This window comes from Diadema antillarum, unplaced genomic scaffold (genome assembly GCF_040938485.1).
Source record: "Diadema antillarum isolate AM-2024a unplaced genomic scaffold, OU_Dant_1.0 seq00001251_RagTag, whole genome shotgun sequence".
Lineage (NCBI taxonomy): Eukaryota > Metazoa > Echinodermata > Echinoidea > Diadematoida > Diadematidae > Diadema > Diadema antillarum.
The window spans coordinates 556,797-576,701 of NW_027272037.1; the positions used below are offsets into that span (position 1 = coordinate 556,797).

The 19,905-nt window shown below is 39.1% G+C and overlaps 1 protein-coding gene across 1 annotated transcript; it reads right to left on the reverse strand.

Moving 5' to 3' along the window:
• Positions 1-17,320: 17,320 nt before the first annotated feature.
• LOC139745308 (uncharacterized) lies at positions 17,321-19,701 on the reverse strand. Its single transcript, XM_071655705.1, has one exon. The coding sequence runs from the start codon at positions 19,699-19,701 to the stop codon at positions 18,154-18,156; it is 1,548 nt and encodes a 515-aa protein (XP_071511806.1). The 3' UTR covers positions 17,321-18,153.
• Between the last annotated feature and the right edge of the window lie 204 nt (positions 19,702-19,905).

Consider the following 19,905-nt stretch of genomic DNA (forward strand, 5'->3'; position numbering starts at 1 on the left):
GGCTGCAACCGTCCCTTCCCCCATTTTATTTCTATAAAAAAAAGTGTAGCAAAAAAAAAAGAACAAATGAAGAAAAAAAATCACAAAACCCGTGACTCTCCGACAGTTCAAGCAAAAAAAAAAAAAAAATGAAACAAAAAAAGGGGGAAGGGGACATTGTACATTGACCCTTGACCCCCTCATAGGCCGTAGACCCCTCCATCTACTCTAAAACAGCGGCATTCAGCCGTCCCTTGTGTGGTAGTAATGATTTAAAATCCTACGATTATTGTATCATACTAGTGCATTGTTATATGATATAAGATAACATCGTTGATTGTCTACTATTAAAAAAAAAACTAAGGTACGAATGATTTCAACGTTGGATGTTACATCGCGATTCAAATTTACATCTTATAAACTAATTTGTAGTATGTCAAGAAGAAAAGAAGTACTACGTAGCAGAGTAATATAGTCAGAATAGACAGAGCTGAAAACGAGTTGACATCTAGCCAATACATCGCAAATAGTCTTAAGTGTTTGTAACAAGTTGTATTCTACAAAATGTTAATCTGCTGTGTTTACGCCATAGACGACACTGACACACATAATGTGTATAATGCATGTTATGATATAACGAAAAATAGACAAGACCATGCATAAATATGTTACTTCAGCATGCAGTTGGTTATTGAAAAAAAAATGCCTCTAAGATCGCTAATAAAACCACTGATGGTTGTGATGTTATGTCTGTGTCAATGTCAGAGAGGAATCAGACCTCCTATATGTATCATAACTTTAAACGTTGTCTTTCCTTGTAAAGTTACGACTCAGAACAAGACTAAGCGTTATGATGAAGGAAAGCCCTTTGCCCGGGTATGTGTAACGCCATTACAAAGCGCCGTGGAATTCCGAAACCCTTGAATTGGAAACAAAACCTAAGACAGAAACAAAACGTAGCAAACCTAAAAATCTTCAGGCTCAGTGTCCATGGCTAATCGGTTACATCCGGCTTTTGCCCTTCAGTCATTCTTTTCAGCTCTTCTAGTATCGTCAAGCTTTCGGAAACAGAATCCCAGATTATAAGAATACAAGCTGACAACCCGCTTTTTTCCCAAAAATTTTAAAACTATTCGCTGCCAATGAAAAGAAGTTTACACAAAATGGTTACAACGGCTGACGCATTTCTGTCAGACATATTTTCCGTTTTATCCGGGTACAAGCTCACAACTTGCTGCTTTTCCAAATTAATGTTAACTATTCGCTGCCAACAAAAATAAGGCTAAAAGAGTGGCTACCACGCCTGTCGTACTTCCGCTAATATCATTCTGAAAAAAAATCCAACAGTATGATTGTCTCGTTTTTTCATACAAGTACGCTTACAAAAAAAAAGAATGAAAACAAAATGCAGAACATATCTAACGCAGTTTTACCAGCTCCAATTTTTGTTCACAAAAAGGGCAATTAAAAGGACAAAACTGAAGGAAGTTTACGTAGGTAACAATGCAGGGCTTACAATTGTGTGTGTGTGTGTTTGTGTGTGAGTGTGTGTGTGTGTTTGTGTCTGTCTGTCTGTCAGTCTTCGTCTGTTTGTGTCTGTTTGTGAGACATAGTAATGACGTGCTGCTGTAGTGAAACACTATTACCGTCTTGAGTTGCTAAAAGAAAGGGGAAAACGAAACAAAACAAAACAGGATTGATTTTAACGTACTTGGAGCGATCGGTTTGCTCTACAGGGTAGTTCATTTTCATCACAAAGATTTGTCCCTTCATTCTGTTTGCAGTATTACTGAAGACGCTAAGAACGGGTTTTGATAAAATGTTCAGAATATGTCCTTTAAGGTAAACATTAGCTTCTGGTGTCGATCAGGATCATGATCTAAACATTGTATCTTTTAATGGATGCATGCACATTCACTTGACGTCATTTGCGAGAGGTTTGCTTCCATCGAGTGCTTAAGAATACCAAAAAAAAAAAGGTTAATTTCACCCTTTTAAGAGACATCCAAAACAAGACGCCACTTCTCCGACATATTTTGGTAATCTTTTTTATTTTTGCGTGTATGTTCACTTGTCTTTAAATCAGATGTGCAAAGTACAATTAAATGCACTTCAACATGAATTGTAATTTTGACAACACTTCGATGGGGACAATCATGACACCTGACTGTTAGATTAGAATCTAAAATACCTCTGGATATCAAGTGTAAGTTATAATCGTATGCATTTTCAAAATGGCTTCTTCAGAGATAGGGAGGATAAATGCTGCGTTATACAATAAACTGTGTGTTGACTTTGATTAGTGCTGGAAACGAAATAAAATGAAGCAGTGAAGATTTCATTTGACACTCAAAAGATGCAAATGTTGTTCTAAATAAGATTTCACATGTATAGATTTCACGTATAGGTCTAAAGGTTATTCTAAATATGATTTTACATTAAAAATTTCACATAAAGGTTATTTTCAACATGATTTCACATCATGAAGATTATTATTGGTAAGATTTTTCATGTAAAGATTTCACATATAAAGGTTATTCTACATATAGGATTTTACATGTAGAGATTTCACATACAGGCCACAAGGGTAATCTAAATAAGATTTCACTTGTAAATGTTTCACATACAAAGGTTATTCTAAATAAGATTCACATGTAAAGATTTCACATAAAGGTTATTCCAAATGGGATTTCACATAAAGGTTATTCCAAATGAGATTTCACATATTATAAATGTTATTCTAAATAAGATTTCACATGTAAAGATTTCACATACAAAGATTATTTTGAATAAAATTTCACATGTAAAGATTTCCCTTATAAAGATTATTCCAAATAAGATTTCACATCATAAAGGTTATTCTAAATATGATTTCACATGTGAAGATTTCCACATATTAATTGTAAAGGTTATATTCTAAATAACATTTCACATGTCTATCTTTCACAAAGGTTATTCTAGATAAGATATTACAGGTTTTCACGAAACTTTAAGAATGGTCACAATCCATATGCAAATTAAGATGAGGTGATGATCTTATTGCCCGACACGTCTCCCATTGGCCTGCCGTCAAGTCTTCACTATTTTTTTTTTCAATAAAAACGGAAGAAGTCAAATCTATCCACCACGCTGAAAGCCATATAGATGATACAACTTATATAACGACTTCCAAGGGCAGAGATTTTAAGGTAAGACACTTGTATGGCGATTTTACATCATCACCATACCAATGTCCATAATATGTTGTTGCGATACGTACAACTGTTTTAAATTTTTACAGTTCCATAACTTTTTATTCTACAATATGTTTGCATAAATGAACCCGCTGCCAGTGTGTATAGTTGCGTTTGCTCTGTTGATACAAGTGAACTCGAGCATGCAGGGGTATTCTACTTTCAGTTCCTCGCCTTCCACTTAAAACACCCATACCCAGATCGCTGCGTCGTGCTGTTGACATTACCACCGAACCCCCTCCCTCTCGTCTCGATCCTGCTGTCATTGCTGTTTTTTTATTTTCTTGCTTGCCTCCTCTGTCGGTGAACATTAAACGGGATATCATTATTTTACATAAACATATCGGCATTATTGTGGTTGCCCGGTCTTACGGCAGCTGATGGAGAGAGTCAGCGGAGGCTAGCTACTAGTATGCGATCGGGATCCGGCTGATATGGGCCTTGTTTGTCCGTTGGCATAGCGAGCGTACCAGCTACAGATTCTCTAAACGCGGAGGACAGGTATTGCGTTACTCTTGGAAGATATTAGTTTTCACCCCTATGCGGGAGAAAACATTCTATTGTGCAGAGAGATCTTCCTCTGTAATCATCACTGGACAATGAGCTGAGTATGGAATTGCGCGTAGTTTCCCCCTTGTTCTGTCTTATTTTATTTCTGCAGCTGAAATAAACAGTAACACAAAATGTCACAGATAATTATAGATGCGAAACATTAGCACTCATGCTTAACCATTATAAACGAATTATTTTCACTTTATGTATTGACTACAACAAAAAAAAACTTTTGTTTCTTCAGATATGATTGAGTGCGTGCATGTCTTTATCCACCTATCTCTGTGCTCATACATACATAATATTATACACTGCATAGATAATTTTGTATACATATACCGTATGTCCCCCCCCCCCTCAAAAAAAAAAAGATACAACGCAAAAATAACTTTAAAAATAGTGAATCAATCCAAATACAATTTCAGGTTATAAAGCTATAACTCATTGCCCACATCTTACAGAAAACCCCATTCGATTTGCTTCAGTGGTCAAAGAGAAATGAATTTTGTAGAGCATGTCAGGAATCTCTTCCCTCCAAGTTCTGTTCATTGTGTTCACATATCAATATGCAGTTCCAAGAGCATCCAAGTGCTAAACTTGGAAGAATCAGACTCCTGACGTGCGTTATAATGATCCACATTTCTCTGTGACCGCTTAACCAAATTGAATGGGGTTTTCTACAGAATAGAGCTAAGATGTTATATATTAAGACCCTGAAGTAGCATTTAGACAGTTTAATCATATTGGGATTTATCAATGCGAAAATCCGATGGTAATTTTTTTGGGGACATACTGTATAATATATACATACATGTATACATATATATATATATATATATATATATATATATATATATATACATGTATATACATGTGTATGTGTGTGTGTGTGTGTGTGTGTGTGTGTGTGTGTGTGTGTGTGTGTGTTTGTGTGTGTGTGTGTACATTCATACACACCGTATAATATGTAAAATCACACATGCATACATTATACATACATACACACATGTATACATGAAATGTTCATACATAATGTGTGTGTCTGTAGATGCGCGCGTGTGTATATCTATTAATGAAAGTAACACCACAATTACAATTATGGGGAACGGGGGAGAACCTTCAATCACCCCTTCCTACGCCGATTACCCCCGCCCCGTCCGATCGAATTATACTCGACGTATATTATGCCTGTTCCGCCTCTTCACAAGTTTATCTGCCAAGATTTTTTTTTCCTTCCAACAAATGAGAATCTTCACAGCGGACTCTGCATAGAGAGCCATCACCATCACCACTACAGGGTTTGTTATTCAAAATTATAAAATGGTGATATGGATCCTAATCAAATTATTTGCTAAGAGCTATCAGCCTTTCCTTTGCCAATAATCCCAACTTTAAATTTCACCGGGCGTTAGTACACTAATGACTGGTACTAACGACCGCTCGGCTGCGCTCATCTGCACTGCCTATATGTGTTGCAAAAATGCACTGACTGTTTGTGTGAGCGGTCGAGTTAGCTTGTAGCTAGTGCTACCCTGGGAATCTTGCGAAAATGACTGCCGCGGAATTTAAATCATGTCACCATTCAATGTAATAAATGATGCACATTATTTGATCGGACGTTCGTAAAGTTTTTCATCCTCCACAACGTTTCAAAAGCATGTATTCACAACAGTTCAATTCAAAACACCATCATGTACCTCCAACTGTTCCAAAGTTATTATCGAGAGGATTAAGTTTTACTTACGCCGTCTGAACTGGACATTATTTTGTAAATCATTACATATTACAGGTTTGTACAGGACGATGATAGTGTATTAACCCCTTCCAGGAACACAATCCTAAAATTGCCATTGATATTGTACATTCACATGTTTTCCACGGGACTGGAAGAGTTGATATGCAATAGTATAAGCACGTCAATTAGATAGAGTCCTTTTAATCAAACACGAATCATGACATATTCTAAATCGATCATGCCATAAAATTTAAGTTCTTATTCAGAAAGATGACATTATTATTAAGTAGGATCTCCCATACGAAAAAAAAAAGTTTACCCGAAAACAAGGAAATTTCCAGAATAGAATCAACAGGGCCTCATTTCGTAAAAGATGTTAGGATAGCAACTCTTGCTGGAATGGCTAACTTCCCATAGCAACAGCCAATCAGAAAGCTTGATTCTTGTCGTTACCATGACAACTGCCGTTCCAGTAAGAGTTGTTATCACATCAACGTTTTATGAAATGGGGCCCAGAAGTCATACCTCAGAGAAATAAATAATTGATAAGAATGATTAGAAATTGAGTATCATGAGATAATGAATCCTGCCCTAACAGCCCTTAACAGCTTAGGATGAGTTCGGCACACTAATCCAAAATTCGTGTATGCCTGTAGTAATTCTGTTTACATTTTTATTGACTGCGAAAAAAAAAAGCATTACCACAAAAAATAAGAGTTAAGCAAGAAAAGACACAAATCTTTATATCCTTGTTTCCTATCTGGTGTTTCTATATCCCATCACCCCCTGCTTTCGTTGATAGAGATATCTGTGCTTCATCAATGTGAAAAGCGTAAGCCCTGAGATGTTCTCTTTATCCCACTCAAAGCCGGATGATTTGTGAGTCTGTGTGTGTGCTTGTGAGTGTGCGTGTGCACGAGTGTTTACATTATGCAGGGATGTTGATATTAAATGTGTGCGCAAGTTGATTCTCTTTGCGTGTGAGTAGATTTTGTGTCTGTGTGTGCGCGTGTGTGTGAGCGTATGTGCATGTTGATGTATGTGACGACGTGTGTCTTTTGGAGGGCGCCGCATCCTAAACATCCACATTCACCTTAACATCGACACTGACTCCGACGGTCTAAATCACAATCCTTCGCATTCATCAGGGGATCAGGATGGAGCAGCGTCCGTTTCCTCGGCTCTCGACAACTCATCCATCATTAGTCGTGACAGCCCAAAGCCCCCGATATGTACACGACACATGGCTCAACTCGCGTCTTGACCCCTCGCGACAATTCATGCACCGATATCTCACCCCACTTCCCTTGGCGGAATCGTGGCGGATGCCCCATCCCTCACCATGCTCACGGTCTCTGTTGGTTAACTGTCAAATGCTGTAACTGAGGATAACGATTCATTGTTTCCAAGTTTCTGGAAACTCACACGCACGCACACACACACACACACACACAACGCACGCCCGCACACCCGCACACATACATACATACACACATACACACACTATCTCTCTCCCTCTTCCTCTTGGGTGTGTCTTCGCTCTTTTTTTTTTCCTCTGTATGATTCCTCCGAGTTCTTTTCACGTTTGACTCTCACGAAATCTTACAAAGTCGTTCATTCCTCTAACCATGTTGAACTTGTTTTAAGAGTTTGCCACTCCACGTTCAGCCTATCAATCCTCCTCTGATAATTTCATCACGATGGCAATCGCACCCATTGCTCAAACTTTTCTATCATCAGCTTTCCACTTGTTTCCATTTTCGTCAACTTTCCTTTAATAGTCGATTCTTTAGGTTCGTCATTTCGTCTTTCATTCATCATTCATTAATTTCAATTATTTCATGTCAAAACAAAATGAAATTGCAAACATTTGAATACACGCAATTACACGAAAGCAATACAATAATCTCAATTAAGGAAAATACTATGATTTGAAATACATTAAATATTACGTCTTTAATGGCAAATACAAAATAAAAATTGATTGGACATGGAGAGAACTGCTGAGAAGCAGAGCTTTTCTATTTCTATGTGGGTTAAACAATAGGCAAAATGAATTTTATATCTATCATTTCCAATCTCAATATTTCTTGGTCATATGAATCTCTTGTTCTTGAGACTCGTATCGATGTTCTTCTCTTTGATTTTCTTTCCATATAATTTCCTCCATTTTCTCCTTCTCCTCCTGGAGATTCACCCTGTGCTTCCAATTCCTCGTAATCTTTATTCCTTCTCAATCATCTGTAAATATATATATATATTAATGTATATATATGCATATATATAATATATATACTTATAATATATATATTAATGTATATATATATATATTAATGTATATATATGCATATATATATAATATATATACTTATGTATATATATCATATATATATATATATATATATATATATATATATATATTATGACACATTGGCCATTTAAATGATATTATTGTTCTGTTGGTAGATCCTGATGAAGGAAAGCTCGATTGATTAAAATGGAGAACAAGATCGAAAGCAATGTACGTCCCGCCTCAAGTCTAATTTCTTTCACTATAATATATATATATATATATATATATATATATATATATATATATATACATTTAGTCTGTGCAAAGAACAATTTCGTCTTCATGCAATTCCTATGTCTTCCTTGCTTCTTCTGTCTCCATTTACATGCGTGGCCCTTCTCAAAAGTTGAAATCAAACATATCATTATGTCAGTATGTCAGAAAATCAAGCATAAGTCCCTAACTACATGTACTCAAAATTCTAATTGGCTGATGCCTGACTTCCGTTTGATTATCTGACTTACGTTTGATTGCATCTTTTTTATGCGACAGGCCCGGTCTCTTCTCATACTCTTCTCCCACCCAATCTCCTTTAGCCTCGGTATACACTCCTATCGCCCACCAGAACCTTGCTAATATCGTGGGTCTTCCCACGCCTCATGTTTCTTTTACGTTCCTTCCATTCTCTGTCCCTTCTAAATTTTCATCCCACGAACAGCTCACTCAAGTAACCTTTATCTTCTTCTCCACCCACTCCTCCTCCTCCTCCTATCTATCCCCCATCTCTCCCTCTCTCCCTGGTCATCTGTCTCCTTTCCTTTCCTTCTGCCGATCTCTCTCTCTCTTCTCTTGCAACATTTTTCTTCCTTCCATCTCCTCTCATTTTGCGTTGTAAATGTGGCGCAGCAATAATATCTTCTCCGATATTTTTGTCTGCTCTCTCCGCCTTCTCTCCCTCTATCTTACCTAACTTTACTCTCTCTCCCTTCCCCCTTCGCTTTCTCCCCCTCCCTCTCTCCCTCTCCATCTAACTCCATCTCTCTCTCTCCCTTTGTCTATCTCTCCCTCTCTTTCTCTCTCTCTTTCTCTATCTCTTTCTCTTTCTCTATCTCTTTCTCTATCTCCCTCTCTATCTCTCTCTCTTTCTCTATCTCTTTCTCTATCTCTTTCTCCCTCTCTATCTCCATCTCTTTCTCTTTCTCTTTCTCTTTCTCTTTCTCTTTCTCTTTCTCTTTCTCTTTCTCTTTCTCTATCTCTATCTCTCTCTCTTTCTCTATCTCTTTCTCCATCTCTTTCTCTTTCTCTCATCAGCTCCAGCCGTCGTGCATCTCTTCCAGCGGCTGAAGCTGGCTCCCCGCTCCACCACCATCATACCGCGGTAGGAATCCGACGGGAGAAATGTCAGGAGCTCGTTGTCGGCATCCCGGCTATGCCCGGAACGGTGTGGCTGAGGAGGGCACGGGTGCACCACCGTTCAGCGCAATAGAATGAGACAGGTGATGAGATGGAGGGGAAGAGAAGTGAAAGAGAGAGAGAGAGGGGGGGAATCAGACGACGCTCTCGGACAAAAGGGAGATAGAAAGGATGCAAGGGAGAGAGAAAGAAATGTGACGAAAAGAGATGAGAGAGGGGAGCGATCGTTTATCTGTTTTTTTTTTCTCTCTCTCTCTTTGAATGATTTACGTGGAAATTTCTTGCTAAAGACTCTCATAGGAACAATTAATTTTTTCGATGCTATTGGGTTTGTCGTTCGAATATTTCGGATGAAATTGTTGAAAAAAAAAAGTCTTGAATTCAGCCCCTCTCTATTTCGAGTGGATGGGTCTCCTTCCTAAATACTATATAGGCCCTACATGAAGAGAGATTACCTGTGAGAAAGAAAGATTAGTAGGTAGGTAGGTAGGTAGGTATTGTAGGTAAGTAGGTAGATAGAAAGATAGACAGATGTATAAACGATTAAAATATTTGATTGATTGATTGATGATTGATGATTGATTGATTGATTGATTGATTGATTGATTGATTGATTGATTGATTGATGGATTGATGGATTGATGGATGGATTGATGGATTGATTGATGAAATGAATTGATTGATTAACAATCGATGATACCGTTCACTAATAGCAAATATGCCCATCAAATCGTTTTGTACAAATAATTGTTAAATAATATAATAGCAGGGCAAAAGCAACGGTGCGAAGTCTCTGCACAGCTTATACGAAGTTACAGAACAAACTCTACGAGCAAAAATAGGTTCTGCTAAACAAATCGGAAGTAATATTCCCCGATATTGTCGGCCAGCGGCAGATAATCACCACTTTGATTGCCATCACCAGAAGATAACATCTAATAATAGCAGTGACAATCCTGTAAGAGGCTGCACTAACTTGCGAAGACAATATTTTTCAATGTTTGACAAGCCTCCTGTCAGGTAGCCCAATTTTAGGAAGTCTGTTTTTCCCCCACTGGCTTCTCACAAGCAAATGCTCGGGGGTAAGCTCTTAATCGGTTAATCTCCAGAGATAATCCCGGATTTGCATTGCTGGGAGTGAATCAAGGACCCGAGGAGAAAGAGTGATACGTCAGGGTAACAATGATTAGTGAGTGACATGCATGGTTAGACCGTGGAGCTACTAAACACTACAGTAGCTCCATGGTTAGAAATGTAAAAGAGTTGGTTAGCCGTTGCTGCGGGCTGTAAGTTTCGTCCCTTTCTTAGCCCCCACCCCTCCCCACCCCACCCCGCCCCAGCCACCTCCTCTGGCTTTGCTCTTTGTCTAAGTTATATTTCAGAAACAACATTTGCATGTTTTTAGGGATATTTCCCTACTTTTTCTTCTTTTTTTTCACAGCAGTATGACCTACATATGGTAAGGAAGAAAACAGATTTTATACTCATTGACATTTCCAGGATGAGTAAAGTTAACTACAAAGCTCAATGTTGCACGCACCGTTTCTTGGTCTGTCGGAACCACGTGGCTGTGCGGGAAACTGATGGAATGTGTCATAATTGTATTGGGAAAAACCTTTACAATTGTTAGTATGACTGGTATGTGAAAGCACTAAGTAAAGAATAGAAAAGAAGAAAAACTACTGATAGAGCAATCCTTCTTTTGGACTAAAAATATTTTTGACTAAAAGAAAAAGAGGACTGAGCAGCTTATCAGAAAAGTGCAATAAAAATGGCGGGAAAACTGTCGATGGTTCAGACGCATCATAACAACACTCAAGAGACAAATAATTGATTCACTGATGTATGTCACCACCGTTTGTCGAGAGACGGAAAAAGAGTGGGAAGAAATATCGAAATTCTTTAAAGGGATGGTATAGATTTGGCTGATATGGGGCTTCAGGTTTCCAAGTTTTTAGTGAGATGATGAGAAACCGCTTATGAAATATGAAATGGCATGTTATTCTAAGAGGGATTCAAAGTTTCTTCGATGAAAATTGGTCTTGAAATGGCTGAGATATCCAAAACAAAGGTATTCAAATGAAAAGTGGGACGCACCTTTTTAATTAAGCTTGCTTTGTTTTACTTTGTTTTTGGATATCTCAGTCATTTAAAAACCGATTTTTGAAAAAAAAATCAAATATCTGAATTCCCCATCTTAACCAAAACTTTACCATCCCTTTAAGCCAGGTATTAATAATATTAATCGTAATGACTTTAATGTTAATGATGATGATATCAATAGTAATATAGCGATTGCAACAAAACTATATTACACGAGTAGATGACAGATATTATGACGTCGTCAGTGTGAACTTCGTTGGCCTATAACATTGAGTATCTATATCTGCCTACTTTCCGACTCAACATCCCTTCTGGCTTTCGTTGTTCCCGGCTGTCAGGAAAGAATCTAGGACTCGAATTAGTTTAATACTAATAGTTTTCTGGTTGCTTCCAATGTACTTCAGTCATAGAGTGTACACGAGGTACGAACGGCAACAGCAACAAAACCCCTTCAGAGACAAATGCAAAGGCGTAAATTCAAGCACGAAGAGAATTACAGGTAGATGTACTACCGTGGAAATTAAACAACGCAAGCCATGGACAGAAAGCACATGGCGTTGTCATCATGCACATTACATGTGCAACAAGTACGCACATACATATACACATTTATATACCAGTACTCTAAGAATACAAAAAGAGAAGGGGTGGAATGGGGTCGTGGGGGGGGGGGGGGAAGGGGGAGTGGGACATCCTCCTTGGTAACTCTGTGGTTTACCTGTTGTCATCTTTCTCTCGCATACGTCACCCCTAGATCGCAGCAGCAACCTTGGCGAAACTTCATCGCCAGTACAGAGGGGGCATAAACAAGAGGAAAGATTAATTAAAGGAGAGTTCGTCTGTTAGTGACTTGGCAACGTGAGGTGATTTCAAGGTGTACATGGGGATTGAGTGTATCGGGCGAGATACGTTTTTGGCGGGATTTCTTGAGTAAACGGGCTAATGTATGCGGCGGAGCAGCTGAATGTATACGCCTCATTGCGGACTAAATGAACGGTCAACTCTGCTCTCGCTATTGTTTTGTGTGCGTGTGTGTATGTCAATGTGTGGGGGAATGAAAGTGTGTGCTATTCAAGCATTTTGCATGTTGTGTGTATTCCTCCTGCTGCCATTCGGAAAGTGCTTGAAAGAATCACAAGAAGTCACAAAAGTATACACCGAGTGAAAGTCTATACATCATATTGTCACATTATACCATGGACATAAAAATGCAGCTTTTAACCTCACCGAAATTATGTCAAGCGTTTAGCTGTAATGCCAAGCGTGTTTTTTTTCTAGCTGTCTATTTACATACATCCACCCCCCCCCCTTCTCAACATCCGCTACACTAGGAAAGTAGAATGAACTCGCGCACCCCACTTGTATACATAACCATCCACACACAGTCACATAATGTTCTTAGGTACAAACACTCAATCACAGACACATACACTCATAATACAATACTGCAAAAAGGACATAATGAAAATACTACAGACTTTTGCATCATATTTTGATGTTTTATTTCATTTCTCTGTACCAATATTCGTCTCTTATCTCTGTTGGACAGCAAATAAAAAAGAATAACATTACCAACGTCACACACTATAGATCTCCTGGATATAATAACAAACCCAATTCTTGATGCATTAACAATGCCAAATATTTACACATCGAATGTAAAAAAAAAGAAAAAAAAGAAATGTCCACACAAGCAACACAAACGCACCAATATATATATACTTCATTCAGGAAACTAGGTGCGGCTTGGCGTATATATTTATATCTTGATTTCTTGGTGATCAACTCAATTTTTTTTTCCAAAATCGGCAGTTTAAAAAAAAATCACTCTAGATTTTTGCTGCTCACGGGCAATCGATGACTATACACGAGAAAGAACTATCTTAAATATTACCACAACGTAATATTATGGTGGCGATACTTCAGATAAACTTCCACGGTTTGTGTTGATTTATGCTGATGTCCATGATTCTCGATTCGAGAGTCAGTCGGGTCACTTGCTAGTTACATTCTTTCTTTTTCTTTTTTGTCAAATATCGGTAAAATCAGTACCAGGATGGGGACAACAATAACATACAAGACATTATATCTTTTAGTCATTATAATCATTATTGTTGAATCACCCAAAGCTACACACCGCTTGTGTAAAGCGACCATTTTAATTTGTTGGCTGTAAAGTAAAAAACAAAAATCAAATTTTACTTTTTGATATTTGTAAAGATAATCTGAATCTTCTTCACAATGAACAATACTGGCCTCTTCAGTTGTAATGTATAGTTATATGAAAATACGGTTTGTGTGTCAAAAGTTATGCATATACACATATTTGAAAGTGAATCTATTACGAAAACAACATATGGGTGGAAAATTTTCAAATATTAGAGAACCACTTTGGGGGGGGGGGTAATCGTAAAATATATAACACAGTTTGCAGCATATAGCACAAAAATACAAGTGAATTCATTCAGGGATGACGATGAAGATCAATCTTTCAAATCCATTGCGCGACACCACTGATTATTTACAGGATCATATTAATTTTGTCTATGTTGTAAACCATCCAGCTGTCGGTGTGTGTTAAAAAAGTATGGAAGAAAATTAGATTTGGGTTCTCACTCCCTTTCCATAGCCATTGTATCAAATTAGTATCCTTATATTTCTTAGCAATCTTCTTCGCAATGAATTTAACTGGCTTCTTCAGTTATTGTACTGTATTCTCGTGAAAGAATATGAATTGTTCGTCAAAATTGATATGTATCGATATGAGTATTATCTTAAATTTTGGAGGTGAAGCTATTACTATAAACACATGGGTCGGAAATATTCATGAATTTTCAAAACAATTGATATTAGAAAACCATAGTGCTAGAATACCCGTTGTAATTCAAGGCACGGTGATCGGGGACAATATTACCATAATAGCTGTCATATTTGTGCGATTCCTCGAAGAAATCTCCTTTTTAAAAGTTCCTCCTTACTTTCTGTCAGTCTCCAATTGGCATTAACCATAAGGCAACCTCTTACATTTTGGACCGGATGAGTCGAATTGAGGATATAGTGTGTTAATCAACTGTTGAACTGCTCATGCCATTTGCATGTATCGGTGTGTATCGCGCCTTTACACACTGGCATCTTTACATTCACAAAATTCATGTTTGACCAATTACGGAGGTACCTCCATGGTTTGACTTCATGGGTTCCTTTGTCTCTCTGTGTAACATTCTGGTAGTTAATCAATCACAATAAAATACCTCTTCATGGGGATGACGAATAACCAATGTGCGTCAACTGTTTGAATCCTTTTCTTACCACATTCTTTATTGCAATGACATCTACATTGACAAAAAGTAGGAAAACAGAAGAAAGCTAGAATTTTGGGATTATGACTCAGCGAGTCAATACAAAACTGGGTCACTGACCGAGTAAAAGCGAGTGGGAAAATGCGGCACAGACATTTGAGCTGACGAGAAAACTCATCAAACAGTGAATCCTGTACGGACGTAAATATGAATAGGCGGTACATGTGGGCTCGTTTTCTGCGAACACCAGACTGGGATCGTGTAACTGATTCTGCTATTGTTTGTGCTTACAAAGAATACAGTAGGAAATCAGAACGGAATATTATACTCCCTCCTATTCGTAACATGTCAAACATTTGAACATTCGCATCACAATCATTGGGAAGCACAATACTGGCGCCATTTCAAGTGTTTCCAAGCGACGTTCTGTCTATGTAAAGGATCAGCTAATGGCTTTGTGTTTAGTAAGAAAGCTATAATGCCAACTGTATCACGCGTTTTGCCCTCGGCACCTGGCGTTATGCAAGAAACCTGTTCCCAAGCAGGCAAGTACACTTGTTATCCATAATAACTGGTCGAATAGCAGAAAATGGAATCCAGGTTTTATCGAACCTCTTAGTTTTACACGTTTCGGCAGGAGGAGTTTGTTTTTTGTTGTGATCATTGTGTTAATGACGATAGATTTGATATGTATAGAAGCACAAATTGACAAAATATCTTTTTGTTTTGACCGCCAACATGGCCAAAGTCGATGTTACGTTTCGGGAATTATAATTTCTATTTCATCAAACTGTTAGTTTTACATGTTTCGGCAGCAGGAGTTTTCTTTTCTTTCTTTTTTTTTTTTTTTTTTTGTTGTTCTGATGCGTTAATGGCGATAGATTTGATATGTATAAAAGCAAATAGTGGCAAAATATCCTTTTGTTTTGACCGCCAAAGTCGATGTTACGTTTCGGAATTTATAATTTCTAGCGACGTTGCGTTATTGTGCTTCCGTAAGTCACATGGTGTTTTTGATCTGGCGTCAAGGAGAATTTGAAGAAGTCATAGGTTTGCTACATGCCTGCTACAAGATGCCTCAATAAGCAATCCATGCCTTATTATACATGCTATATGCTCCACATGAACCTGTCAATTATGTCATTAATCATCGTTTTTGCTCGATTAGTTAGCGTGCGCAGAAGAATACGCAGTTTCTCATTTCGCATAGCAAAAATATTAACGACTGACTTATAAAGAAGACTGACCCATCCGAATTACGTCATTGCATGGTAATCGAACACAAAATACATTCATATTGTATTTTAGGTAACCCAACTCTTAACCCTTCCGAAGTGGATTTATCTTTCAAAGGCTGACTGTGTCTTTAGATTTATGATGAACTATTTCATTGTCTGTCACCATTCATTAAAAGTAGACTTTTAGGAAGAGTGGGGTATGAAACCAAGATCCGCTTACCTCAAATAACTCACCTCAAGATATTTCTGAATTATAGCAATGTGACATTTAAGACTACACGGAAGCAATCAATCCCTTAAATCATCCCAATTCCGGGGTGATTAGAAAAGCAAATATATCAAAAGTAAACATCTACATTAAAATACTGGAACACCACAAGATCTACTTCCACAGATTCTCCAGTTCATCAAGTGCTGCAGCTTACCTCTTTGTGTTTCCGAAATTAAATTGAATAATTACGTCACAGAAAGAAAATAACCCTTAACTGCTAAGATATCAATTAGACATTTAAAACTATACTGCAGCGATGAATTCCTGAAATCATCCAGAAAAGGTGCCGACTAAAACAGAAAATCTTAGAATGAAATACTCGAACGCAGGGTCTTCTTCAACAGATTTTCTTATCGTGTTTCCCAAATTACATTAAATAAGCGCTCATTAACAGAAAGAAAATATAAAGTATCTTAAATGCTAGCTAATTTCAATGTACCTTCTTAACACCATGAGGTATAAAGCTATTCTTTTTTTTAAGGTGAATTTTCTCTCCCACTTGTGATCATTATCTGTCTGACGAGAAATTGGAACTTGAAGAAATATCAACTGCAGAATCACGAGGATATTTGTTTCCCAAAGTTTAGACCTTAAATCTGTTTACATGCCCAATGAAATTAAAAAAAAAATCGACGAGTTTTGTGTACAGTCGGAAGGTCTTCTAACGGCAAAGTGACTTGTGCATGGAGGTAATTAGATTGATTTGCAATTAATTGAATGAGAGATGCCACTCTCAGATCAAGTCCTACGAATAGAATAATTTCACAAACATTTGGAACTATTGGAAGGGAAAATACAAGGATCAGTGAACTCAAACGAAAGAAACCTTTGTTGGTTTCAAGATGAGAGAGTTGGCATAATATTACATGTATGTCGATTTGATTCGGCCAATCCTACGTAGCACCTCATAATGACACTACGATCTAAACGTAGCCGAAATTCTGAATGGTTATGATTCTCTTTAAAAATTTTAACCTGTGGTCACCAGCAAAATATCATGATGACCAGGATGCTTCACTCACTCCCTTATTATCTATTCTAGATTATCATCAGACATCTTTAAGTGGTTGAAATAAGAATCTTTTCCTAGATAGTGTGACACGCACATACATAGAACATGATTTCCGTGTTATTACTTCAAGAAACTTCAATTTAATCAGGACACTTGTTCATTCCTAGATTGCAAATTTCGGAACCAGTGGGACAACTTTAAATTTTTCAACCTGTTAAATCTAATAACTGTTTGAGAATAAAAAACAACCAGTCACCTCGTCGCTTTCTATGTAAAGTTTCTTCAACTCAATACATGGAAATAAACATAATACACAAATACACACATTTGGTTAGTTCCTATGAACTGACCTGTCTGTACACTTTCCTGTTAAAATGTGTGGAAAAGTTGCAAATTCAAATTGGGTTGTCATGGCACAACAAGAGAGATTACTCAAAGCACACCGTTCCTTTCCAAGGCTTCCATTACCCGTGTTAAGTCGTAAGATTGTGGCAAAATATACTCCAGTCACGTGGCATAATTATGTCCTCGCTCTCCTCAAAATCTCGCAAGTCCTGCTTGCAACTGGACGTCACACTATAATAGTAAGAAACACATACTCTCGAATGTCGCGTACTATCAATTCTGTCATATCACCCCAAAAGGCACTGCACAGCAGAGGACGTATTTCACGCTGTTTTCTTGCAAGTTACCAAACGTTTCACAATATACAAAAAAAAGAAGCTCAGCTTAATCAGAAAGAAAACAAAAATCCGATTACGTCCTGACGTTTTACACCGTGTCGAATCCAAGTCACTCTAAAAGCGGATGAATTCATATGAAATCTCAAGCACCAAAAACACTGGGTTTTTTTTTAATTTGATTCCGGGGTTTTCTTTTAATCTCGTCTTGGTTTTTCTTTTTTCCCCACCGAGATTATTCCTAACATGAATAAAAGATTTCCTTTTTCTTACGGCAAGAACACAGTAGGTATACTCCATGAATTCAATTTCAATGTCAAAATTGAAAGCTTGCATTGTACATGTTCAGGTGAAAATCGGATGAAAGCGCGGTGGGTATGATGTCAATGATTTGGTTGGGATGGGCTTGAGCACGCGCGGCATGGGATAACCAGCCAGGATGTCGGCCGGGCTCTCGCCCCCAGTCAACGAAGACTGCATGGCGCTCCATCTGCTCAATGCCAGAGCCGAAGACGGCGCTGCGTCCATGGGCGATAGCGGGGGCAGCGTTGGACCTCTGCCGAAAACTCCTGGGGTGCCGTTCGATGTCGGTTCGCAGACATGCGAGGGGCAGCCGGCCAGACTCTGCAGGTGGCAAACGCACACGTTGCCGCCGCACGATACGGGGAAAGCGTGCCGATGACGGTCGTCGATTGTCGTGCCCGGCAGGGATAGTGGCAAGTGCGGGCGATAAGGCAAGTTTAGATTTAGAAACGGAGAAGAGGATGAGGTAGTCGGGTACAAGAACGGATTCTTCTCAGCTCCAAAAGGGCGCCCGAGTCCGAAGTCAAAGTCGAATCGTCCCGGCGATAACGGCGACGGGATAGGGAGTTTCAGCTGCCCGAAAAGACTTAGACCGGGATGATGAACGAACGATCGCGGCTGGCTGTCCATGCCGCCGTGATCGGTGGGTCGAATTTTGTGATTGTCGCTTTTCCCCTTCGGCTCCTGCCAGAAGGAGGCTGGTAGTCGTCGCTTTCTCAATGGTACGCTGTTCAGCCTCGTACCATCATCGTCATGGGAATCGTCTGGCATGATATTTCTGCTTTCATCGCTCTTTTCCGACCCCCTTTCACTCCCACTATTGCTATCGCACTCCGATGGCTGTCGCTCTTCATCTCTGCTTTGTTTACAATCCTTTTCCCGCAGCGAATCGACGTACCTGAACAGATCCAGACTTTTGAGCTCGTTTTCGCGGCGGTTTGCCGGCTCGTCGTTCATTTCCTGGCGCCCATCTCTTGGTCTGAGTTCGACATCTTTAGAACTGCTGTCGAATCTAAATTGGCGCTCAGACGATGGCTCGGACGGTGGTTGGTGTCGTTCATATTGCGGGAGAAAAACGTCTCGTGTATTGCGCGGTGGAGGAGCGTCACTTTTGTCAGCGTCTATGTCGTCACGGACATAGCTTTCCCGCTTGTGATGCTGGGGGCTCTGTCCGTGCTGATGATGAGGTTGATGAAGATAGCGCTTGTAGTGATGAGAAAGCATGCTCTCAGGTGAAAATCGTCGAATGGGTGACGGATCGTTTCTCACGACGTCTTGGCTGCCTGAATTTTTCTCCGAAGATAATGAGGTCGGAGAAAGCTGTTTACGTTGTCGATGTAAGTAGTTTCCCTGATCGAGGGCCGCCTTGATGTCGCAGGATGCGTGGTGGACGAACTGCAAAAGGGTCCGCGCGTCCTCCCCGCCGTGAGATTGGGATGCAGCGGGCCGTCGGGAAGGCGGAAGAAACACCTCCGTCGCCGCTAGTCCTTGAGGGGAGGGACCAGCTGGATCGGAACGGTGCGACAACTCGAGATTGCGCCGAAACTCTGCCGCCGCTGTCCCGTGACGATGTTCCTCTCCCTGCGTCATTTCTGGAGTGCTCGGAGGGAACGACTCTGTGTAATGGCTCACTGTTCTATCTTGTCACCGACGCATCAATATTTTTTCTTCTCCTAATGACTCCGAAACACACAGTCACAAATACGCCGAACACTATTCCGAGAAGTAATTCCACTGCACACTGCACAGTCGCGAAATGATTATTGAGGGCGAATCGCTGTCACGGTGTATACC

Excerpts from the sequence above, each read along its gene's own strand:
- LOC139745308 (XM_071655705.1), bottom strand. The coding sequence starts at position 19,701 with ATGACGCAGGGAGAGGAACATCGTCACGGGACAGCGGCGGCAGAGTTT.